Source organism: Rhopalosiphum maidis, chromosome 1 (genome assembly GCF_003676215.2).
Source record: "Rhopalosiphum maidis isolate BTI-1 chromosome 1, ASM367621v3, whole genome shotgun sequence".
Taxonomy (NCBI): Eukaryota; Metazoa; Arthropoda; class Insecta; order Hemiptera; family Aphididae; genus Rhopalosiphum; species Rhopalosiphum maidis.
In genome coordinates this window covers 54,079,438-54,101,279 of record NC_040877.1, presented here as the reverse complement: position 1 = coordinate 54,101,279, position 21,842 = coordinate 54,079,438, and the positions used below count along the sequence as shown (strand labels likewise).

Genomic DNA, 21,842 nt, shown 5'->3' with positions numbered 1-21,842 from the left:
TAAAGATATTTAAATACATTTTAAACAATTTACTACAAACATTTTAGTGGTAATGGTATTTAAATAAGGCTAAAGAAGTCTGTTTATTTTCATTATTAATATTTATTGCATTCACTGAGAAAAATTGTTGGAAAAAACTATCATCTAACTTTAAAAAATTAACTTTTGGGTGTGTCTGTCTCATATCAGTTCAGATGTTATCGAAAACAAATGATCATAGTGATCATACTGTTAACAAGGTCTCTTTCGGTTAAGGCGTGTTCCAGTCCAGAAAGTGTCTATTTTAATTAATTACATTTTTTACTTTAAGTTACTTTGTCAACTTAAGAGTAAGTATACTCGGAAGTTTGTCCAATTTTTTTACCGATTCATTTGCATACCCACTATTTTATCATATATTGTTGATTATTCTTTTCAGTAGTCTCAGTATTGGCCCTGCCCATTTTTTTTTACTTTATACCATTAATTTTATGTTTTTTGATTGATTCAGGTACTAAGTCGTTTGTGTGCTTAATTTTATTTAACTGTATCTCAGCATCATGTCTGAATATTGGCTGATATCAGCTCCTGGAGACAAGACTTGCCAACAGACTTGGGAAACTCTCAACAATGTTACTAGCAAGCAGAATAGTTTGTCCATCAATTACAAATTTCACATACCTGATTTGAAGGTGGGCACGTTGGATCAGTTAGTGGGATTATCTGATGATTTGGGAAAATTGGATAGTTTTGTTGATCAAGTTACCCATAAGGTGGCATCCTATTTGGGGGAAGTACTGGAAGACCAACGAGACAAACTGCAAGAGAACTTGATGGCCAATAATGGTATGTATTTATCTAGAATGGTTTTTTTTCAACCCATTGAATAACAATGACGAAAATCCAATGTAGCTCAAGTGACTTGTCTCTGTAGTGTACTTACCTATCCTACTTACTTTTTGAAACATTATTATTTATGTCCTGGATTTTTATTGGTCATTTTAGTTAAGTTTTTCCTTTACCCTTGCATCCATGCGTCAATACTAATATATATAACATTTATATTATTAACTTATTTGTCATTCATAATGGAAAAACATGTAAAGCTAAAAAGGCCAAAAAAATATATATATATTTATAGAATCAAAAATGCACTATACTTTATTTATTAGAAATATAACATTTGGTACTATTGTTATAGTATAATTAAGTTAATTTAATTTTTCTACGATATGCCGAAATGAAAAACTAATGCATCCTATAGATGGTTGCGTGTGTGCGTGTTCACAGTCTATATTTTTCCTAAATTGTGATCATTATTTTTAGAGCACAGCATTTTTTAAAATATAAAATTATAAATATTCAATCAATTTGTTATCTACATTTTTTAATAATTAAAAAATTTTGGTACCTATTATTCACTCATCTATTCATATGTATTATGTTTACCATATATTTTGATAAATAAATATACATATTATATTTATACATTAATTACACCAAAGTGTTTGCATAATTCAAATAATTTCAATAGAAATTTAAAATAATTTTTATGCACAATCAAAAATAATGAATATATTTGGTTTCAAAATGTATTTTTTTTCATCATTTAGCTTATGTAATTGGTAGTTCTTCTACCATTTATCTTCTAATTTTATTTTAATAAATTATAATTCCCTATTAAGAAATTAAAATATTTATAAATTATTTATTATAATTTATTTTCCTGATAACTATTTGATTTTAAATTATAATGTTTTATTATTTTATTTTATTCAAAACTAATTGTTTAGCATTTTAACTACCACATTTAATTTAATTTAAAAAGAGTAAGTTTTTCTCATCTAACTGATCTGATATTAATTCAAGTTGACAATATTGAGCACGCCTATTTAAATAAATTAGTTAAACAAAAATTAATAGTAAATACATTATTACATTATATAGTATTGTAACTAAAAATTATATGTTAAATACAATAGGTATTTTAATTAAATTATGTTCAGGAATGAAATGTTGCTTAGTTTAGAAGTCTATTACAGTTACTTCTTAATTTTCTACTTAAACATACATATACCATGTGTGACCCTAGTGTAAAACTAGATAGAATTTTAGAGAAATGCCCATTTAGGTTAGGTTGATATTGGTCTACACATAGTGCCATGTAGCCATATTAAGTTAGAGAGATAGGCCTATGACTTTTTTTCTGTTGGCGATTGCAAAAAGTAAAAGCTTTGTTATGGGTTTGTTGTGTGTGGCGTTGGACACAGCATTGTCTTGAGAGTCGTGGGCCGTGTGCTGGGAAGAGCCCGCCTTGAGCTATTCAAAGTCCAGATGGCCGACAGGCGTGTGTCTAACGTCCCAAGGTAAGCGGCTGCTTTTAGTAGGATGCTTCATGCAGTGTTGGCTTGTGGTTTCATTTTTCAAATTGTAGTTTCCTTATTATTTTTGAATGTATTTCTTCTGAAGTTAGCATTGTTACATTTTATATTTGACTATTGTGTTAATCAAAAAAGACACACTATTAGATTAACTTATTTGCAAAACTCAATTCAATTGATATTGTTTGGTAATGGTAATAAATAAAAATAAACAGTTTGATCATAATTATTAACTGTTTCTGTTAAAACACTTATGAGTAAACTATAATATTATAACAATATAAATTAATATATATTTAAAATTAATTATAAATTAAAATTCATTACATAATTATAGTTTTTCTTATTTTACCTTATAAAACCTTTATTCTTATAAAAAAGGTAAATTGTATATTATTATGTTATACATTATAATCCAAATATAGGTATAATTAGAATATTTAATGTTTATAAAAGACAACAGAATTAACCTTATTATATTATATATTTAATAAAAACAATACACTTTTCTATAGGCACTAGAAAAAATTACCATACAATTAAAAAGTATATGTGATTCTTAATTTTTTTTCTATATTACTTACTATAACTTATAGTAACATCACATAGTGTTGTTTAGTAACAATAATAGTTATAATTTTAACTATTGTATATCATAATTTTTATTTTTACAATAATAATATGTAACTTAAATTGTTCTTAATTCCTTACAAAGATTTATTAATATTTTAATATTATCATTAAAAAAAACTATAATAAAGAAAATTTACTCTTATATTTTTACTACTATAAAAATTAACATTTTTTATACCATTAAGTAAACAAAAATATTTTACCAACACTATAGTAAGGCTTTGTTCATATGGTTACATAATATTATGTGTGGTGTATTAAATGTTTTGCATTTTATATTGAATAATAATAAATTTGAACGCACATATTAAATAGCCCTTTGTTACTGTTGCGTATACAAACTTCAGCAATGTAAATTAAAACAAAACATTAAATACAAATAGTCAATGTGACCTAGGCCTTTATTTATTTTTTAAATCAATGATTCAGTGACTTAATTTGATTTTAATATTGCATTCTGTTCTTAGCAATCTAATGATATAAACAATTTGTACAATGAAATCAAATGATTCTTTTTACACCTAAAAAAAACTAATAAACATTTTAAATATATACAGGTGATTCTTCATCAAACAACACTTATTATTACAAAAAGTATTAATGTTTTTGAAAATATTTTTTTTCATAGTTTCAAGTTGTTAAAAACAACGTTTTTATTAAAAATTTATATTTTTAAGTATTTTTTATCCTTATAATTTTTTAAGTTTTTTACTTTTTTGAATGATAACATAGTGTTTTAATTTCATATTCCAAAGCAGATTAATTTTCTGAGTATTTTGATACATAAAATTTGAATTTAGGGTGAGTAGTTTATGAGTTATACTTATTTAAAGTTTAGACAAACGGAGTAGTGGATAAACATTTTGCAGGGTAACCTCGTACTACTCCACTCTGCGCATCTAAACTTTAAATATGTATAACTCATAAACTATTTGCCCTAAATTCGATTTTTATGTATCAAAATACTCAAAAAATTATTCTGTTTTGGAATATGAAATTAGAAATCTATGTTGTCATTCAAAAAAGTAAAAACTTAAAAAATTATAAGGATAAAAAATATTTATAAATATAATTTTTTAATAAAAAAAATTTAACAATTTGAAACTATGTAAAAAAATATTTTTAAAAACATTAATACTTTTTCAAATAATGAATGTTGTTTGATAAAAGAATCACCCTGTATATATATATATGTAGGGTGAACCATTTAAGTTTCCTACACTCAATTTTTGAATTTTTCAGTTTCAACATTTTTGAAAATATGCTTACAATGTATTTTAATGTTATTAAAAAATATATTTTTGTAATTTTATATTATTACATTTATGAGTTTTATAGATTTTTAATTCATCTCTAAAGAATAATATTTATTGAAATATTTTTACTCTTAATTGTATTTTGCTACGCTATTCCCTTCATCTTATCTTTAAGTACTTATAAATGAAAATTAAATAACTACTCATTTAAAATTCAATTTTATGTGTCGAAACTCGAAATTTTAAAAAAACAGTAATATTATTATTAAAAATACTCATAATATTCTTTTTCTGAATAAAAATATAATTTATTATAATGATATTAAAAATTATGAAAAAAAAAAAAAAAATGTTTTCATAAAACTAAAATTTTTGGGAATAGTGATGATACTAAATTATACCGTTATTGTATATACATATATATATATTTTATTGTATAAATATTTTGTCATAAGTAAATCGTTTATATATTTCAAATTTTTACATTAATAATCAACGCATCCTTATTAATTTTTTGTTGGTAATGATTTATTTTTAGTTATATTTATATTTCACTCAGTGTATTATGTTATTATGTAGTTTTAAACTGGTAACATTGATAAAATTTAAATTATTTTGTAGCTAAGTATATTGATTTTTTTGGTATTTAAAAAGAATAATATCTGTAATTTTATTATTTATCTATTTTCTATGTTGAATTATTAAAATAAATATAAATAGTAAAAAATAATATAAAACTAATTCTGTTGTATCTTCAAAGGAATATTATTAAGTTATATTTATATGAGACTATTATGACTTGTTGTACTAGTAAATAGTAAAAAATTTTGGAATTTTCAAAATAAAATGTAATAGCGTGTTCTTAAAATTAAAACTTATTATATTGTAATTATATTTTTTTAAATAAAGCAGCTTCAATGCTACGATTTCTTAGTAGGTATCTATTTCATATTTTAAAATGCACAATAGGCTTTTGCACACAATCGTTTGTATTTCACAAAGGTTTGTTTTTACGATACATTTTAACACATTTTTTGCCTTGTTTTTATTTTGAGTAAAATAGTTGTTTTATTTTATTTTTGGTGTTTATATTAAAGATAATTTATTTAATAAATAAAAACATTGGAATTCTATTATAATATAATTAATAATGTCCATTTCTATAATAGAGTTCAACTTAATTTATTTTATTGATTGGCAATATTATGAAATTCTCTGAGAGTTGAAGTAATATTTTTAAGATTAAATATTTTCATATATTTGTATGTATAAAATAAATATGATATACTTTTCTTATTAAAATAAATTTGAAATTCACAAATAAATACTGTATAATATAAAAACATACCTATTACTGTAACACTTTGGTGTATCTGAAACAGGGCATGGAACAGTTTTATTTTAATTTACTGTTCACTATTTATTATTTAAGATTTGATTTTCTCTTAATTTACAAATGAAAAACTAATATTTTAATTTCTAATTATCGAAACTTTTTCTGTATTTAATAATGGGGAAGTAATAGTTAATAAAAATATTTTAAGTTGGCTATTAAAGAATACAAGATAATTTAATTTTTAATTTAATCAATAATCTAATTATCACAATGCATTTAATATTTTTGTTAATTATATATATATATATATATATATATATGTATCTCATATTTAAAAAATAATATTATAAACACAATTTTAAGCTTCAATATGTACATACTTAAAACTAATAAGTCATTATAAGTAATAGTTTTTAAGCATAATGTTGAATTAATTTGATATTGTTAAACAAAAAGAAAGAAAATTGTTAAGAAATGCTACATTATTTTAATTTTTTTTTTCATTGTTACGATTTGTGTCTGTTTCATGCTCTGCATCAGTTGATTATTGTTGATAAAATACCATTTATTGTATTTCACTTACAGTTGAGTAAATATTAATAATTTTTTTAGGAGACCTTGCCGTCTACTTAACTCATTTCCAATGGGACATGGCTAAATATCCAATTAAACAGTCGTTGCGTAATATAGCTGACATAATCAGTAAACAGGTAGGGCAAATTGATGCAGATCTTAAAACTAAATCTTCAGTGTACAATAATCTTAAGAGCAGCTTACAAAATATGGAAAAAAAACAAACTGGCAGTTTGTTAACAAGAAATTTGGCTGATCTTGTGCGCAAGGAACATTTTATTCAGGATTCAGAATATTTAACTACATTGCTTGTTGTAGTGCCTAAGTAATAAATTAAAATACAAAATTTTAAATAATGTATCATAAATATTTTTTTATTCTTCAGGTCAGGATTTTCTGATTGGAATCAAAATTATGAAAAGTTGACAGATATGATTGTGCCTCGTTCTAGCCAGCTAGTTAGCCAAGACAATGATTATGGATTATTCACTGTCACATTATTCAAAAAAGTGGCTGAAGAATTCAAACATCATGCTAGGGAGAAAAAGTATGATATGTTTTAATAATTTTTATTTAATGTAAGATAGTTATTCTTAATAAAAAAAAAAAAAGATTTTTGAAAAATCAAAATTTTTCTTTGTTTTTGAGTTTAAGTATTTAATTTCACAAAATGTATTAAAAATTTAAAAATTTAATGTTTATTGTATAAAGTGAATGTACAATTTTTGAAAAGTGTGATATAAAATATCAGTATATTTAATTGTTAAACTATTATCATTTAGTTTTTTTTATTCATATTATAGGTTTATTGTACGTGAGTTTACTTACAATGAAGTTGAACTCGCGGCTGGTAAAAATGAAATTTCCAAGTTAGTAACTGACAAGAAAAAGCAATTTGTAAGTTATATATTAAATCAAATAATGAATATTGTACAATAAACTATAATGCTTTGTTATTTTGAAAAGGGTCCGTTGGTACGATGGTTAAAAGTCAATTTCAGTGAATGTTTTTGTGCTTGGATACATGTAAAAGCTCTTCGGGTATTTGTTGAATCTGTATTAAGGTGAGATTTCTAAAAATTATTAAGACCAATATTTAACATTTATTTTTATTTTTAGATATGGCCTGCCTGTTAATTTTCAAGCTATGTTATTGCATCCTAATAAAAAGAACACTAAACGGCTAAGAGATGTTTTGCACCAATTATATGGACATCTGGACAGTAGTGCTCAACAAGGTGGTGCATCCGGTGCACATGATGTACGTATAATACTAAAATACCATAATATAATTATTATTTTTGTTCTAATTTTGTTTGTTTCAGAGTGTTGATATACCTGGACTTGGGTTTGGTCAAGCTGAGTACTTCCCATACGTTTATTATAAAATAAATATAGATATGGTTGATTCAAAAGCGTAAGATTTAGTATTGAATCAAAATCACCCCATCGTTTAATGTTTTAAATGTATTTTTTTTTTTTTAATTTGCACAACATTGAAATAACCATAATTGAATCATTTTGCTGTCAGAATATTTGTAATCATGTTACAACATTTTTCATCCATTGATATCATTATTATATAATAATATTAGCCTATCTATACATTCCTTTACCATGCTATTAAACTTTTAATTATTATTTTTGAAAGCAATATTTTCTAAACATGTTTTAATACCGTTATGTTATTTGTTGTTTTTGAGTTGTTGGAAAATAATATTTTATTTTATTGAATTAAAAAAAAAAATATATTATTTATTTTAATAAGTATAAATAGGTTGATAGAACTTAAATATTTTAATTATTATACCATAAAAATAAATGTAATTTGGAATTGTATTGTAAATATCCCATTTATTATTATCCTTTAGTACTGACATTTTAGATGTTACTTTGATTTTTTTTTTTAGAGATTGTACTCTTTTTAACATCAAATTTATACTTAAGATATATCGAGGGCTTCAGAGGCACAATTAACCTTGAGTTATTATTTGATTTTCTTTAAAAACAATAAAACACAACTATTTATAGAACAAAAAAGAAATATATTATGTTCTATGTACACTGGAAATGAATTTAATTGTCACTAATTCTATTTTTAAAAGTATATGGATACAAATGAAAAATGTGTTAGCTTTTAATACTTAATATTTTTAAATAATAGTATCTATATGAATTTTTAAAATTTAAAAATAATATATTTATGCAAATTAAAAAAATTGCACAAATATTTTTCACCTTTAATAATGTAATAACTTATCAACAAATTAATTAATTTGGATGTGTTGATTTGTAAAATTAGATATTTATATAGAATTATTAATTATTCATACATTTAACTAAAATAGTATAAGTGATTTCTTTAATTCAAATTATCCTAGTTAAAGTTATTGATGAATAAAATAATTCTAAGACTGCTTCTGAATCCCTCTAATGTTATTATTATTGAGCGCAAGTGATTGTTTTATTATTATTATTATTATTACATGATATGACGAGTTCATTTATATTATTTAATTTGGGTTCATTAATTAATGATAGTGATTATTACAAAAACATTCCTATGAGTTGCAAATTATTAGTAGAATATAATGACCATGTAATAACATTGTGTACATCATGGTTTATTATTATTGTTGAATTATGTATAATAAAAATTTTAAAAATAAAAAGTTTAATTAAATTAATATAACTATTGGTAATTTATCTAGTTAAGTTCAACATAATATGAACAAATTAGTATTTAAAATATTACACAAAATATGAAAGCAGAATTATATTGTATTTAAATGTTGTATTTAAAAACAATATTTTTACAAATATGGAGATAACAAATATTGTTTGATGTCTTCATTGTAAGGAGGTTTCATTTTCATTTACTCTGCACACTCTCTTGAATGAGACTCTAAAATGTATTAAAAAAATAATTAGTTAAATGATATACATTAAAATTTATAGAAATGTGTTAAGACATGATGACATAAAATAATAATCAAAATTAAATTTTTTTTAATGTTTCCTTAATTTATAAGTAAAGTGATTCAATGTATTTTTAAATTATGCATTAAGTAAATATTATTGTTCATAAGGTATATAAATCACACCGTTAAAACTTAATTTAATTGTATTATTTTTAATAAAACTTATACAAATATTATAAGTAGTGATTAAAAAATTCAAAATCAATTTTTCACATTTTAAATTGGACCGCTTTTGATTTTACTAGTTAAAAAATAAGTTATACAAGTGTCAGGAAGTTATAATTTATTGTTAATTTTCTTACATTTAGTTCATCGATTTCAACATCCCAATTTTTTTCTGCTATTTTGGGTACAACTGCTATAAATAATTTTGTGATTTTTTTAACATTTTCTTGAAAAACTTTGATGACACTTGCAACATTGACTTTTTCTGTTGCTTCTCTCCAACAATCATAGTCTGTTGCCATGGCTACTGTGGCATATAGCAAGCCTGCTTCTTTAGCCAGCACAACCTAAGATTATAATAATCCAAAATAAGTAAGATAAAATATAGAATTATTTATTAAATACCTCTGGAACAAGTGTCATATTGACCAAATCAGCATTCCATGATCGATACACATTACTTTCAGCTTTTGTCGAGAATCTAGGTCCTTCAATAACTACAGCTGTACCAGTTTGGTGAACACCAATGCCAAGACTTTGGGCAGTTTCAATAATAATATTCCGAGTAGCTAAACAAAACGCAGGTTCGATTGGTATGTGTATGACTTGATCATCCTTATTAAACATAGTTAAGTCACGTTTTTTGGTTCTAAAAATATATTTATAAAATAATATAATGCAACTGGAATCATAATAAATGAATGACTTACAAATCGATGAAAGAATCCAAAATTACTAAATCTCCAGGCCTAATTTCTTCTTTTAAAGAACCGGTTGCTGATGATGCAATAACATGTGTACATCCTAGATGTTTCAAAGCCCAAATATTGGCACGATAATTTATATTGGTAGGACTTATTGAGTGCTTACGTCCATGCCTACAACAAATGGTCTTATATATAAATGTATTTACTATATGTTCTTTTAACTTAATTCTATATATACAAGTCTTTAGACTTAAGACAGATTTAAATACCATACATGTGGAGGCCCAGAGACCTATACCCTTCAAGTGACCTTTTTATTTAACTAAAATATTTAGATTATTTATGGCAACTTTAATGGATAAAATTGCCTATATTATATATATTTTCAAAAATTATTAGCTATGACAGTAACCTGGCTAATAGCACACAATCGATACCGTTGAGTTTTCCGCTGATAAGCATATCTGATGGATCGCCATAAGGAGTGCTCACTTTTTGCTCAGTTGCATCTTTAAAAAAATCTGGATCATCAAGTCCTGATCCACCAATGATGCCTATCTATGTAATTGAAAAATTTTTTTATAAAAATGTCTTTATATGTACCTAATAATTCCGCCTTATACATACCTTCACGTTGTATTTCATATTTTATCGATGAGCACCAATGTATAAATGATTGAAGTCTAGTAAGTCGATAAACAAATTGAATAATAAATTAACAAGAGAATCTTAAGCTTCAACTAATAAGTGATTTTTAACTTTTTAAAATTCAAGATAACAAACTGTGATTTAGATTAATTTATACTACCTAATAGCTTAATAGCAACATAAATTGATAACAAAATAATATTAAAATTACTATCGTGTTACTACAGGCAGTTACATTTAACCTGTTTTATTTCAGCACCGATTAAGTGGTTCATATTTTATATCACACGATATTATTACAATTATTACATACCTAATTATGTCATAATTAAAAAGTAATGATTGGCTGCTAATCAGTAATCACAGATATAATATTAGTTACCTACTGTAAAAAAAAAAAATTAGTTTTTATAATTAATATATTATTTATTTCTCAATTTAAATATAACAATATTGTTATTCAGTTTTGCCATTTTGTTATACTTATCAAATTCAATTACCTACACGAATAAAAAAAAAGGTATTTAAAGTTTAAATTGAAAAGAATATTGATGTGTAATGTGTATCAACAATGTAGGTAGATGTAGTTATTTTATAATTATTATTGTTTATTTTCTAGGCTTTTGAATTTGGAGGGGCTTATCGAGTCTTACCAAAAATTACTTTGAATATTTATTGAAGAATGAATAAATATTTTGAAAACGCCAATCTTGATACACAGGTTAGAGTTTCTATCCCCACAACGGAAAAAAATCCATATGGTTGTAAGTGCGTACCTACTTAAAGACATATTTTAAGCGACTACATTTATAAATATTACGACAGCCTCTTAAAAGCACATTTTTTTAATTCTCGTTTTTGAATGTAATTATACTGTAAGTAGGTAGGCACCTATAATTTATTTATACATTGAATAGCCTTTTTGTTTACACATTTGAACTAAAAACAATACAATTTAACTTTAAAAAATATTGACTGTGACAAACACAGCAGCATTAGTACGTGACTCTATTCAATACATAGATAGGAAATTGGTACAACTATTACTATATGCATAGAACATTTTTAGATTAAATACTTAATTAGGAATTAATAGGTATCTAAATATTTGATTATATTGCTGTAAATATTTAATATACCAATAGCTTAGATGTAGGACAAGTAGATAATAACAGTAAGTTCAAAGATACATTTTTTAAAAATATAGTGTTAGTAAAAGAATAAATTTAAAATTTAAATTATTCATTTAATATAGATTATATATTCATTTGTTAAGAAAAAAATAATTTAATACCTAGCTAAATGTATGTACCAACCTACAACCCAAGAGCGATCAAGCACAAATTTTAAATTTAAATTAAATCTAAGTTCATCTATTTAGGATTTAGCTATTAATATAAACGTATTTTAACTATAAATAAGTAGATAGATGGGATCTATAGTAGTTAATACTACATTTCTATTCGTTATTTTCATGATTTAAGTATTTGAATAAGGTATTATTTATTGGAGAAGTACTTATATATAAGCTGTAGGCTGTAGATTATAGTATTATTTAAGTAGGTATATCTTAGAGGATGCCACACCTGCATGATATGTTTATTTTGTTATTTCAAATGTGTGTCGTACCTATCAAATATGTGTAATTACTAATTTGTAATAAATTAATAACCTTAAACAATAGAGAGATTTGACATTATCAAATTTAAAGACGAGAACATTATCTATAATGCTATAGGTACTCATGAATTGTCTTACGATATTAAATAATTAAAAATGTTTTTAAATATTTTAAATTCTCGTAAACAACTTAAAAATTTAAATATCCTCAAAAAATAGAATAACAATAGAGTATAGACAAGCAATGCTCTTGCTTTCAAGTTTGATTGTAAGTCGTTTTAATATTATTATAAATTACAACACAAAGTTGGAACTGCTGAACTAAGATTTTTTATGTTGTATTATGTTCTAAGGCGTACTTATACATGCAATAACAAATGCGTGTGTAGCATCCTCTTAACATAATATTATATAGTTTTTTACGATATCATGATTTCATTTACTTAAAGTTATTTACAGTTACTATAGATGTATAAATATAAAATTAAAGAACGCGAAATCATATTAACCATTTATTCGAAATTAACGTAGATAATACTTATAACAACGGTTTCCAATAATCTGTGGGTAAAACTTAAACACGATTTTTTGAGGGGTAAAGATTAAATTACTTTTTTTTGTTTTATTTACTTTATACATTTATTTTTACTCAAGAGGGCATTTGTTAATATCTAACCTGATTTATGGGTAATTGTCTCCAAAAGGTTGGGAACCACTGAGTCCTATAACCTATTATAGCCGTATAGTTAATAATGTAATATTATGTATTGTTCTAATTAAAAGTCCTATTTAAGTTCATATTTTGGTACAGATTTTCATTAAAATTTGCTCAGCATTCTTACACGGGTGATCTTGAAGAATAGGTTCCCATTCTACACATATAATACATTTTTCAATATACCTACTGTTAACAGTTATATAATATCATATTTTTTCTTCTTTTAAGTTTTTGACGTCGTAATATAAAAATACAATAAACACAGGCTAAAATCAATAAAATAACTGTTTATTGTATTGAAATTCAAGACCATAAAATATATATACGAAAAAAACAAATAGAGACGTTATTTATATATTATGTAATATGTATAATATGTAGGTATAACATATAAAATGTTCCTATGTATCGTATGTTAGGTAGGTTCCCGAAATCGTAAATAAAAGATATTTTCTCGTGATTTTATTAAAAATGTTTAATAATAAGTCTGCAAGACAACGAAATAATATTTAAGGACTAGTTTAAGTTTTTTCATAAAATGGAAAAAAAACCATAACATTGTTATATACAATTTGACCAATTTGTAGATAATAATATAACTGTATGAAAGTGGTTTAATATAATATTATATTCATACTATAATTTTATTTTTTTATTTAAAATTGTACGTTCTGTTTTCTCATTTCATTTTAATTTATTAAATATTAATAATAATGAGTATTATATGAAATATATTTTTTTATGATTGTTGCAATTTTGTATAGTTACAACTTGACAATTTTTATGTAGTTAAATTAAATTAGTTAAATTTTTAATACAACGTTTATATACTATACAAGTCTTAAGTTGAATTTTTTAATTTTTATCAGAGTATTTTTCTATATATAGGTATGCATAAATTGAATGCATAGGTATATAGTACAATATATATATATATATATATTTACATTATTACTGCATATTATTAAAATAAACTTATAATTAATCAATAGTTAGTTATTTATAAATATTTAAAATTTAGATAATCAATTCGAGTAGCGGCGTAATCCACTAAAATTATAAATGCTAATTGCTTATAAATATTCAATGATAATTGTTAATAAAACTATAATTTTTAAAAAATTATAAAAAAATTTTCCTCTACCAAATATGATTAAATGATGAATTGTTAATTTTATAGTTGCCAATATTAATTTATATTTTACAAATTATATATTTGCATTTGTTGTCACAATTTTACAAACGTATAGGTAAGTGAAAACATAGTAAATCTTCAAAACTAATTTATTTTTATAAGCTTCAATATAACAGTTAATTGATCTATTATAAAACTTAAAAGTAAGAAAATTATTAATTTCTGTACGTTAGTTTTATACAAAGATATTAATTTGAATTAATTTTTAAATAGTTATGACTTTAGGAAAAATTTTTTATTGTAATATTGTACATAAGTACTTCATATACTCATAGATAGCCATAGTTTGCTTAAAAATTAAAAAGTAAGAGAGTAAAAGACTGGTTATGACTGTTTTCTCATACTGATTGATTGACTACCAACGGAAAATATCGTGATTTCTCTCTCGTAAGTATATACTGAGTACGTAGGTATCTTACGTCCACATTAGGATGTGTACAGTCTAACAGGACGATTCACAAAGCATAATACTTAGATACTTCACTTTTTTTTTCAATAATGCAGTGATTTAAAATCTGATTTTTGGAACTTTTAAATATAATTAAAGACCACATTTTAAAGTTCTTTATGAGTGTCTTGTTGAGATACTTTAATTTTTCAAATTAAAACCCTTCTTTTCTTCTATAAATTATTTAGCAGATGTTTTTTGCGAAAATCTTGATGTAACAAAATCAAAATTTAGACGAGTACCTAATTTTTAAGCTATTTAATTTTGTGTGTACTAGGATAAAATGATAATAGATTTATGATCACGGGTTTGGAAGATATGGGGATATAGGGCTAATATTAGGTAATTCATCAACATTAATTATAATTTATAAAAATAGCTCAAGTATAGGGAATACTAGATTAAATATTACATCTATTTTATAATTTTCATAAAACTAATTATAATGAATAATATCCATTTTATGACATTTTAATAACTATAAGATATTATATACTATACAGATTATTATAAGATAAATTAAAATTAAAAATATGGATAATTTTATCCTTTTAAACACCATAGAATACAATCAAAATTATTATTATTTAAGTAATAAGTTATTAACTATCTAATTATGAAATATTATTTTATGTTACACATTATGAAATTATTTAATTAATAATTTATATTTTTACTTATAAAAAAACAAAATATTAAATTTATAATTTTTCATTGAAAAAATAATAATTATCTACAATTTGATTTATATAAATAGGTATGAAGATTGAAATTTTAAGTTGCCTATATTTCAGCTGTTTGCATTTTAACTCATCGATGTTTCGTACCATATCCGAGTAAGAGTGTACAGTGAATACATTTCTTATTTCTTGTTTAGTTCGGAATTTGAAAAAAATACGGTCTATAATCGAACGCGGAACGAGGGCATCGAGCCGAATGTGAAACGACCACGAATTTGAAACGATTTATCGAATGCATCATGAGTCGGTTGTCGGCGGATAGACGGTCGGATAGTGTGGTGGTCGGCTTCACAATATTATTGATAGTTCGAAGGTTTTTTCAACTAGTTTTGCTTTTTAAAGAATCGTTTCAGCGTCCAATTGGAAATGCTGTCAATCGTTATACGCACCGGAGCTTATAGTGTTGTACTGTTGTATATTACGTCTCCCAAGTATAAGTAGAATACATTTTTATATATAGCTAGTCATATAAGTATCACAACATTTACAACTGTTGTTGGGTGCTCATATTAATATTTTCGACAAATTTTCGTGGTAATTTTTCAATTTTAAAGTAAGCATATTGTGGTCCGTTCATCCGTCCATCACTCAAACCATTTATTAGGTCATATTATCATTAAGTAATCAGAATATAATTGAGGGTATCTTAGACCATACAGGGGATTCTTTTATCATTAAACACTTATTATTTTGTCAAATATTGACTTTTTTCAATTTGTTTTCTTCAAAATTTGTAATTTCATGCTTTTCTAAAACTGGTTAGTATAACATTTTTATTTATTTCACTCTTTTATTTAACAGTGAAACCACTATCAACTTTTGATTTTCAAATGGCAACCTATATTTAAAATGTATTTAATTAATACGGGTATTTTTTTAATGAATATTAATGTTTTTTTAGCGAGATATAGTATTTCAAAGTTGGGTGGTTTTCGGTCTTTTTAATACTTCTTGTTTTCGAAGACCAGTTATCTCATGGGTAATAAATAATAATAAGAGATACCTACATATTTTCATATGAAATAAACTCGTTATCGACTATTGACACTGCAGTGATGAACTTTGTACTTTATACGTCCAACCATTAATAACATATGGATTGTCATATCTAATTTAGATAATAACCAACGTTCTAATCAACGCCTCACAGCCATAATAACCTGTATAGAACGAACACCTGGAAATCTCAAACCACCCAACTTTGAGCAGCTATAAATCACTAACGATTAAATGAAAAATAATAATTTTAACATTAAAATGCATAAAAAAATAGCCCTACTATTTTATGACATTTTAAACATAGGTTGTCATTTGAAAATCAAAAGTTGATAGTGATTTAACAATTAAATATAACGGTGAAAAAAATAAAAATGTTATATAGTTTTAGATAAGCATGAAACTAAAAAATTTGAAAAAAGTTAACATTTTTTGAAATAATGAGTGTTCGATGAAAAAAGGATTATTATATTTTTATTTTATAATTGTATGTAGTATGATGATGATACCGGTATATTACTTATAGACTATATCTGTGATATATATTATTGGGATGGCGGAGAGCCCAATAACATCATAACGGGTATTTCAGAAATTTATTTTTTTATTTTTCCTTATTGTTGAATTTAGGTAATATTATGGTCGATAAGTCAAAATTCAAGGAAAATGCAATTTTTTCGATTTATTGAGGTTTTTGACTTATTAAGGTTTTCAAGTTATCAGTTTTAGGAAAACAATTTTGACTTAAAGAGTTTTTAAAATGTATATGTACGTATATTATTATAGGTTTTTAGTTATTATATAGTCTTAGTATATACATATAATTACAGTGTGTATTGTTATTATTTTAAAATTATTACTAAAAACTTATAATAAAAGATATTAGATAGATAATTAATAATTTTTACATTCGATATCACCGTACATATGTAACTGATCGATCGCAACTGACAATACTGAATATATTGAAAATAAACATAACAAACACGATTAAGTTAAATTATCGGAACAGATAAGCAGATTAAATAAATTATTATAAAAATTATCCACCATTATTTATCTATATTCGGAATTAAAAATTTTTGAGTTACTTATAGTTTTTCTTTCGAGTAATCGAGATTTTCGCAAGGAAATGGCATTTATTTTGACTTATCAAGGTTTTCGACTTATCGAGGTTCCAATTTTCTTAAAATACAACTTATGATGATTTTTTTTTTATTAGATTTAAAGAGTTTTGTTCAACTAAACAATTTGTTATCAATATTTATAGAAAAAAAGGCTTAAAAACGCTGAGAAGTCACTGTTCTGTATAAATATTTTAAAATGACTTGCGATGTTTAAAAATAAATGTGTATATTAAACTATATTTTGATAGTTTTAGATGGTAGTATAAAAATTGATGTTACGTTACTTTATGTTAGGTATTTAGCTACTGACTTTGTATTCAATTTTTAACTCTTATAAATTTATAAAACTAGCTATAGCTATTAAAATTTAAAATTGTATGGAGCATTTTTGATTTTATATAGGTATAACCATACAATTATTTATTTTTTGCATGTCTTGGCAAAAATATTGTGAACGTGAAAAATATGTAAAAAAAATTGTGCTTAATTTGATATTTTCAAATAAGTAAAAAGTATAAGAACAATTTATGAATTTTTACTTCTCAGTGATTTTTTAGGCTATAGAGTATAGGTGATATCTGACACAAAAATAAAAAATAACTAATCATTAAAATATACATACATTCACGGCACTTCTTAGAATTTAAAACAAGTTTGTATTGCCATAAGACAATTTTTAAATTGTGTAAATTCGTTATTAGTGTTTAAAAATATATAGGTCTTAAGTATACTTAAAAATTCTAAAAATTGGAATTCGAATACATTTATTTCTAAAAGAAAAAATGGCGGTCAACTGTTTGTAGAAACACTTGTAATTTAATCCTTTTTTAACTTGATGATTATTTAATTTAAATCATTTTTATATGGAGCTATATTATGATAAAATATGCCAACCACTTATGACTATCTCATATCGCATAAAACTAAGCATTTTTACAAAAAAAAAAAAAATATTTGCAATTAAAATTTCATCCCTAAAAATAGCTTTGATGAAGTTTTAAAAACCTTTTGGTATCTACGCAGTGCTATACGTGGAATACAAAATAGATATTTCAATATAATCTATATTATACCTTAGTCTCGTGTACTTGAATATTATAATAATGTTTTGGCGGAGGAGGGGGGGATACGACGATCCCGTACGCTCATAGGTATAGACGTTTTTGTGGTGCATTAAAAATACATAATATTATATCCGATAATATTGATTTTTTTGTATTGTAAAATTAAAAAAATAACTATAGATAGATAATTTTCTATAAGTACTTGTATAGGTATCGGAGTCATACAGACCAATTAGTGTTTTACCATTACTTTGAAAAATTCTTGAAAACTTCTTCCTAAGAGACTATTATTTATATCTTACGAAAGATATGCCATATCACAATTTAAATTTTGTTTTCTCTCAAAACATGCCACTTTTCACCAACTCCACAGAGTTTTTGACATTATTGTTTACTACCTTGAAACAAAAAAATATTGTTTAGCTGTATTTTTGACGTTGCATAAGCATTTGACTTGGTCTGGCACATCGGCTTACTCTACAAATTAAATAAATATTTCCTGCTCTTTATAACATTTTACTAAAATTTTACATCAAAAACAGGTCCTTCAAAGTCAAACTTGATTCTATACGTTCTCCGAAAACTACGATATTTTTTCTGGCGTCCCGCAAGGAAATGACATTGCTCCCTTCTTATACACCAGCTGACATATCTATCACCGAAAATAATCTTATGGGAACTTTTAACTTTCCAAAATACAATATTATTCAAACCATCTCATATCCTAACTATATTCAAAATCACTTACATTCCAACCAGATGCCTCAATCAAAACTGGTCTAGGTATCTTCTCAACTCTTTTTAATTCTTACTAAATTAATTTACAATAGTAGCTTCACTGTGAGCTTTTCCTCTTTACCGCCCTATCATTATCAATCTCCCATCAAATTTTACTTAACTATATTTACTTTATGTGAATTTAGTATAGATTTTAAACATATCACTAATAAAGGCCATAAAAAAAAAGTATTTGTAATTAAAATGTTGACAAAATTCTTCAAAAATCAAAATTATCATGAATGTTTGTGAATTATATTGTAGTTTAAAATGTAGAAAATGGCAAGTTGGTAGTAAAGTTCTCTTCTGTATAGTAGGTGTTGAGTGGCTAACTATAATGAATGTGTTAAATTTGAATTCAATAATACGCATCATTGTATACGAAAAACAATTCTGAGCGAGTCTCAGCTGATCAGTCAGATATATCACTATAAGTAAATTGTATGATATTGTTATTAAAGTAATTAATTTTACTATTAGAATTACGATGGTTGATTTAATTTTTGCCAAAAATATTAAATTTATTATATTATTAATGTTTCATTATTTTAATAACAATAAATATAACTCATAACATATAATATATTATTGTTATTAATTTTTGATTCAATATCACATTAGTACATTACTGTAAAATAATGTGAATAGGTTCATGGTATGAATAGATAATAACATAAAATTAATCTACATATTTTAATTTTGATTTATCGTATTGTCATTGCGTAAAATAAAAATTATAATATATGTAAAAGTTTTAAGTCTCCACGAATAATGTTTTTAAATTATTTATGTAGTTATGTTTAACAAAATAACGAACATTGTTATTCATCGTTTAAACATGTAATTTTGTCTAAATTTGAATTTTAGAAGTCTATAAACAATTTTTATGCTTAATGTTTATATATTTTTAGATTTTTTAATTCTAGTATTGATAACTTATGAGAAATTGACATTTTAAACTTTAGCTTTAAAAATTGAATACCTTAAAATTTTTTTACTATAAAACACTGTACTTTGACGAATTTTGTAAAAGTTTAAATAGATATATGAAGAACTTATTATGTGAGTTCTTGTATTCAATTTTCAAGAATTTTGACTTAGCTCATAATTTTTTATCGAGAGTTAGGTATATAGAAAAAATTTAAATCTATAAAGAATTTCAAGAAAAGTCAAAACATTTTGAAAATTATACTGTATAATATATATAGAAGATGAAAATACAAACTTTTTGTTGAAATTTTAAGTATTTACGGTTATTTGTTTTTTAATTACAAAAAAATAACAAAATTTGTTTAAGGAGAAATAGTAATATTACAGGTGAAAATGTAATATCGTAAATATTTAAGCGGTCATAAAAATATAATTTGATTTTTCAGTGGACTTTTGTTTTTTTTTAACATAGGCTACAAAATTTATAAAGAACCCTGTATTAATTTAATATTAATTTTCAAGAATTCCTAACTACAAAGTTTGCTAATTTTGCGATTTTGACGAAATGCATTAAACATTTTTTCTTCAAACGCTTATGGAAATTTTTGTGGATTAACGATCTACTTTTTTTTTTATATCTGTTGATAAGGAACCTTTTTTAAATATATTTTTAAGGTTTTGACCGAGTGAAATGTACGATGACAGACAAAAAAACATATTTTTTAAAATCAATACATTCATTGCCCCGCTCAAAATCTAAAATGTTCAACTTTTATAGCCTAGGCTTGAATTTTTAAAAATACATTTTTGATTATACACATTTTAAGTTTAAATTTTGGCGTGAATAAATATTAATTCGAAGAATAATGATTTTAGTTATTTTGATGTAATTCAAATTTTGATGTATATAATTATATACATGATTCAAAACATTTAAATTAATTTTATGTTATTATATATATTTACCATGAGTCTATTTATACTGTACGGTAATTTGGCTTTAACTCAAAAATGAATAACAATAATATAATACGACATAAATATATATTAATATAAAAATTAAATACTAATAATATTATGTATGAATTGTTTTCATCAAAAATTTTATTCAGCCTATTGTATTACTAATAGTAAAATAAATTATTATACTAACAATATTAACGTATCATAAAATATACTTAGAAATATATACATATAGGTTGACAGACCGTCCTTGCTCAGAATCTTCATCATATGTAATGATTTATTATCATTGAATTCAAACTTAACACATATATTACAGTGGCTTACTCAATGATAAAGAAAACTCGGTAGCAAAGCGTTTACATACATTTTATTTTTTTTATTTGAATGATTAAGTTTAAAATATTTTGAGAGTTGATGTTATTAACTTTCCATTTGGCATTAAATATAATAACTTGTATAGTACATATATATTTGTATAATAAATTAAAAACATTATGGATTTTATTTGACTAACAAAAAAATATTTTATATTTAAATGAGTTTTTATGATCTCATTTAATTTTGATTAAATTCGAAAATATTGTTATCCTTTTTTTTCGTAA

The 21,842-nt window shown here is 23.8% G+C and overlaps 2 protein-coding genes across 2 annotated transcripts; one reads left to right on the top strand and one right to left on the bottom strand.

The window, feature by feature from the left end:
• The first annotated feature begins 43 nt into the window (after positions 1-43).
• Positions 44-8,262, top strand: LOC113556597 (V-type proton ATPase subunit C). The gene is made up of 8 exons (XM_026961646.1): positions 44-329; positions 491-825; positions 6,198-6,483; positions 6,544-6,705; positions 6,962-7,055; positions 7,125-7,222; positions 7,278-7,419; positions 7,484-8,262. The coding sequence occupies exons 2-8, from the start codon at positions 540-542 to the stop codon at positions 7,577-7,579; spliced, it is 1,164 nt and encodes a 387-aa protein (XP_026817447.1). The 5' UTR covers positions 44-329; positions 491-539; the 3' UTR covers positions 7,580-8,262.
• Positions 8,263-8,919: 657 nt separating this feature from the next.
• LOC113547833 (S-methyl-5'-thioadenosine phosphorylase) lies at positions 8,920-10,798 on the bottom strand. Its single transcript, XM_026948358.1, has 6 exons — positions 10,639-10,798; positions 10,424-10,569; positions 10,015-10,182; positions 9,710-9,953; positions 9,442-9,651; positions 8,920-9,063 (listed from the first exon to the last, which is right to left on the bottom strand). Exons 1-6 carry the CDS (start codon positions 10,654-10,656, stop codon positions 9,031-9,033), a joined length of 819 nt encoding a protein of 272 aa, XP_026804159.1. The 5' UTR covers positions 10,657-10,798; the 3' UTR covers positions 8,920-9,030.
• Positions 10,799-21,842: the final 11,044 nt, after the last annotated feature.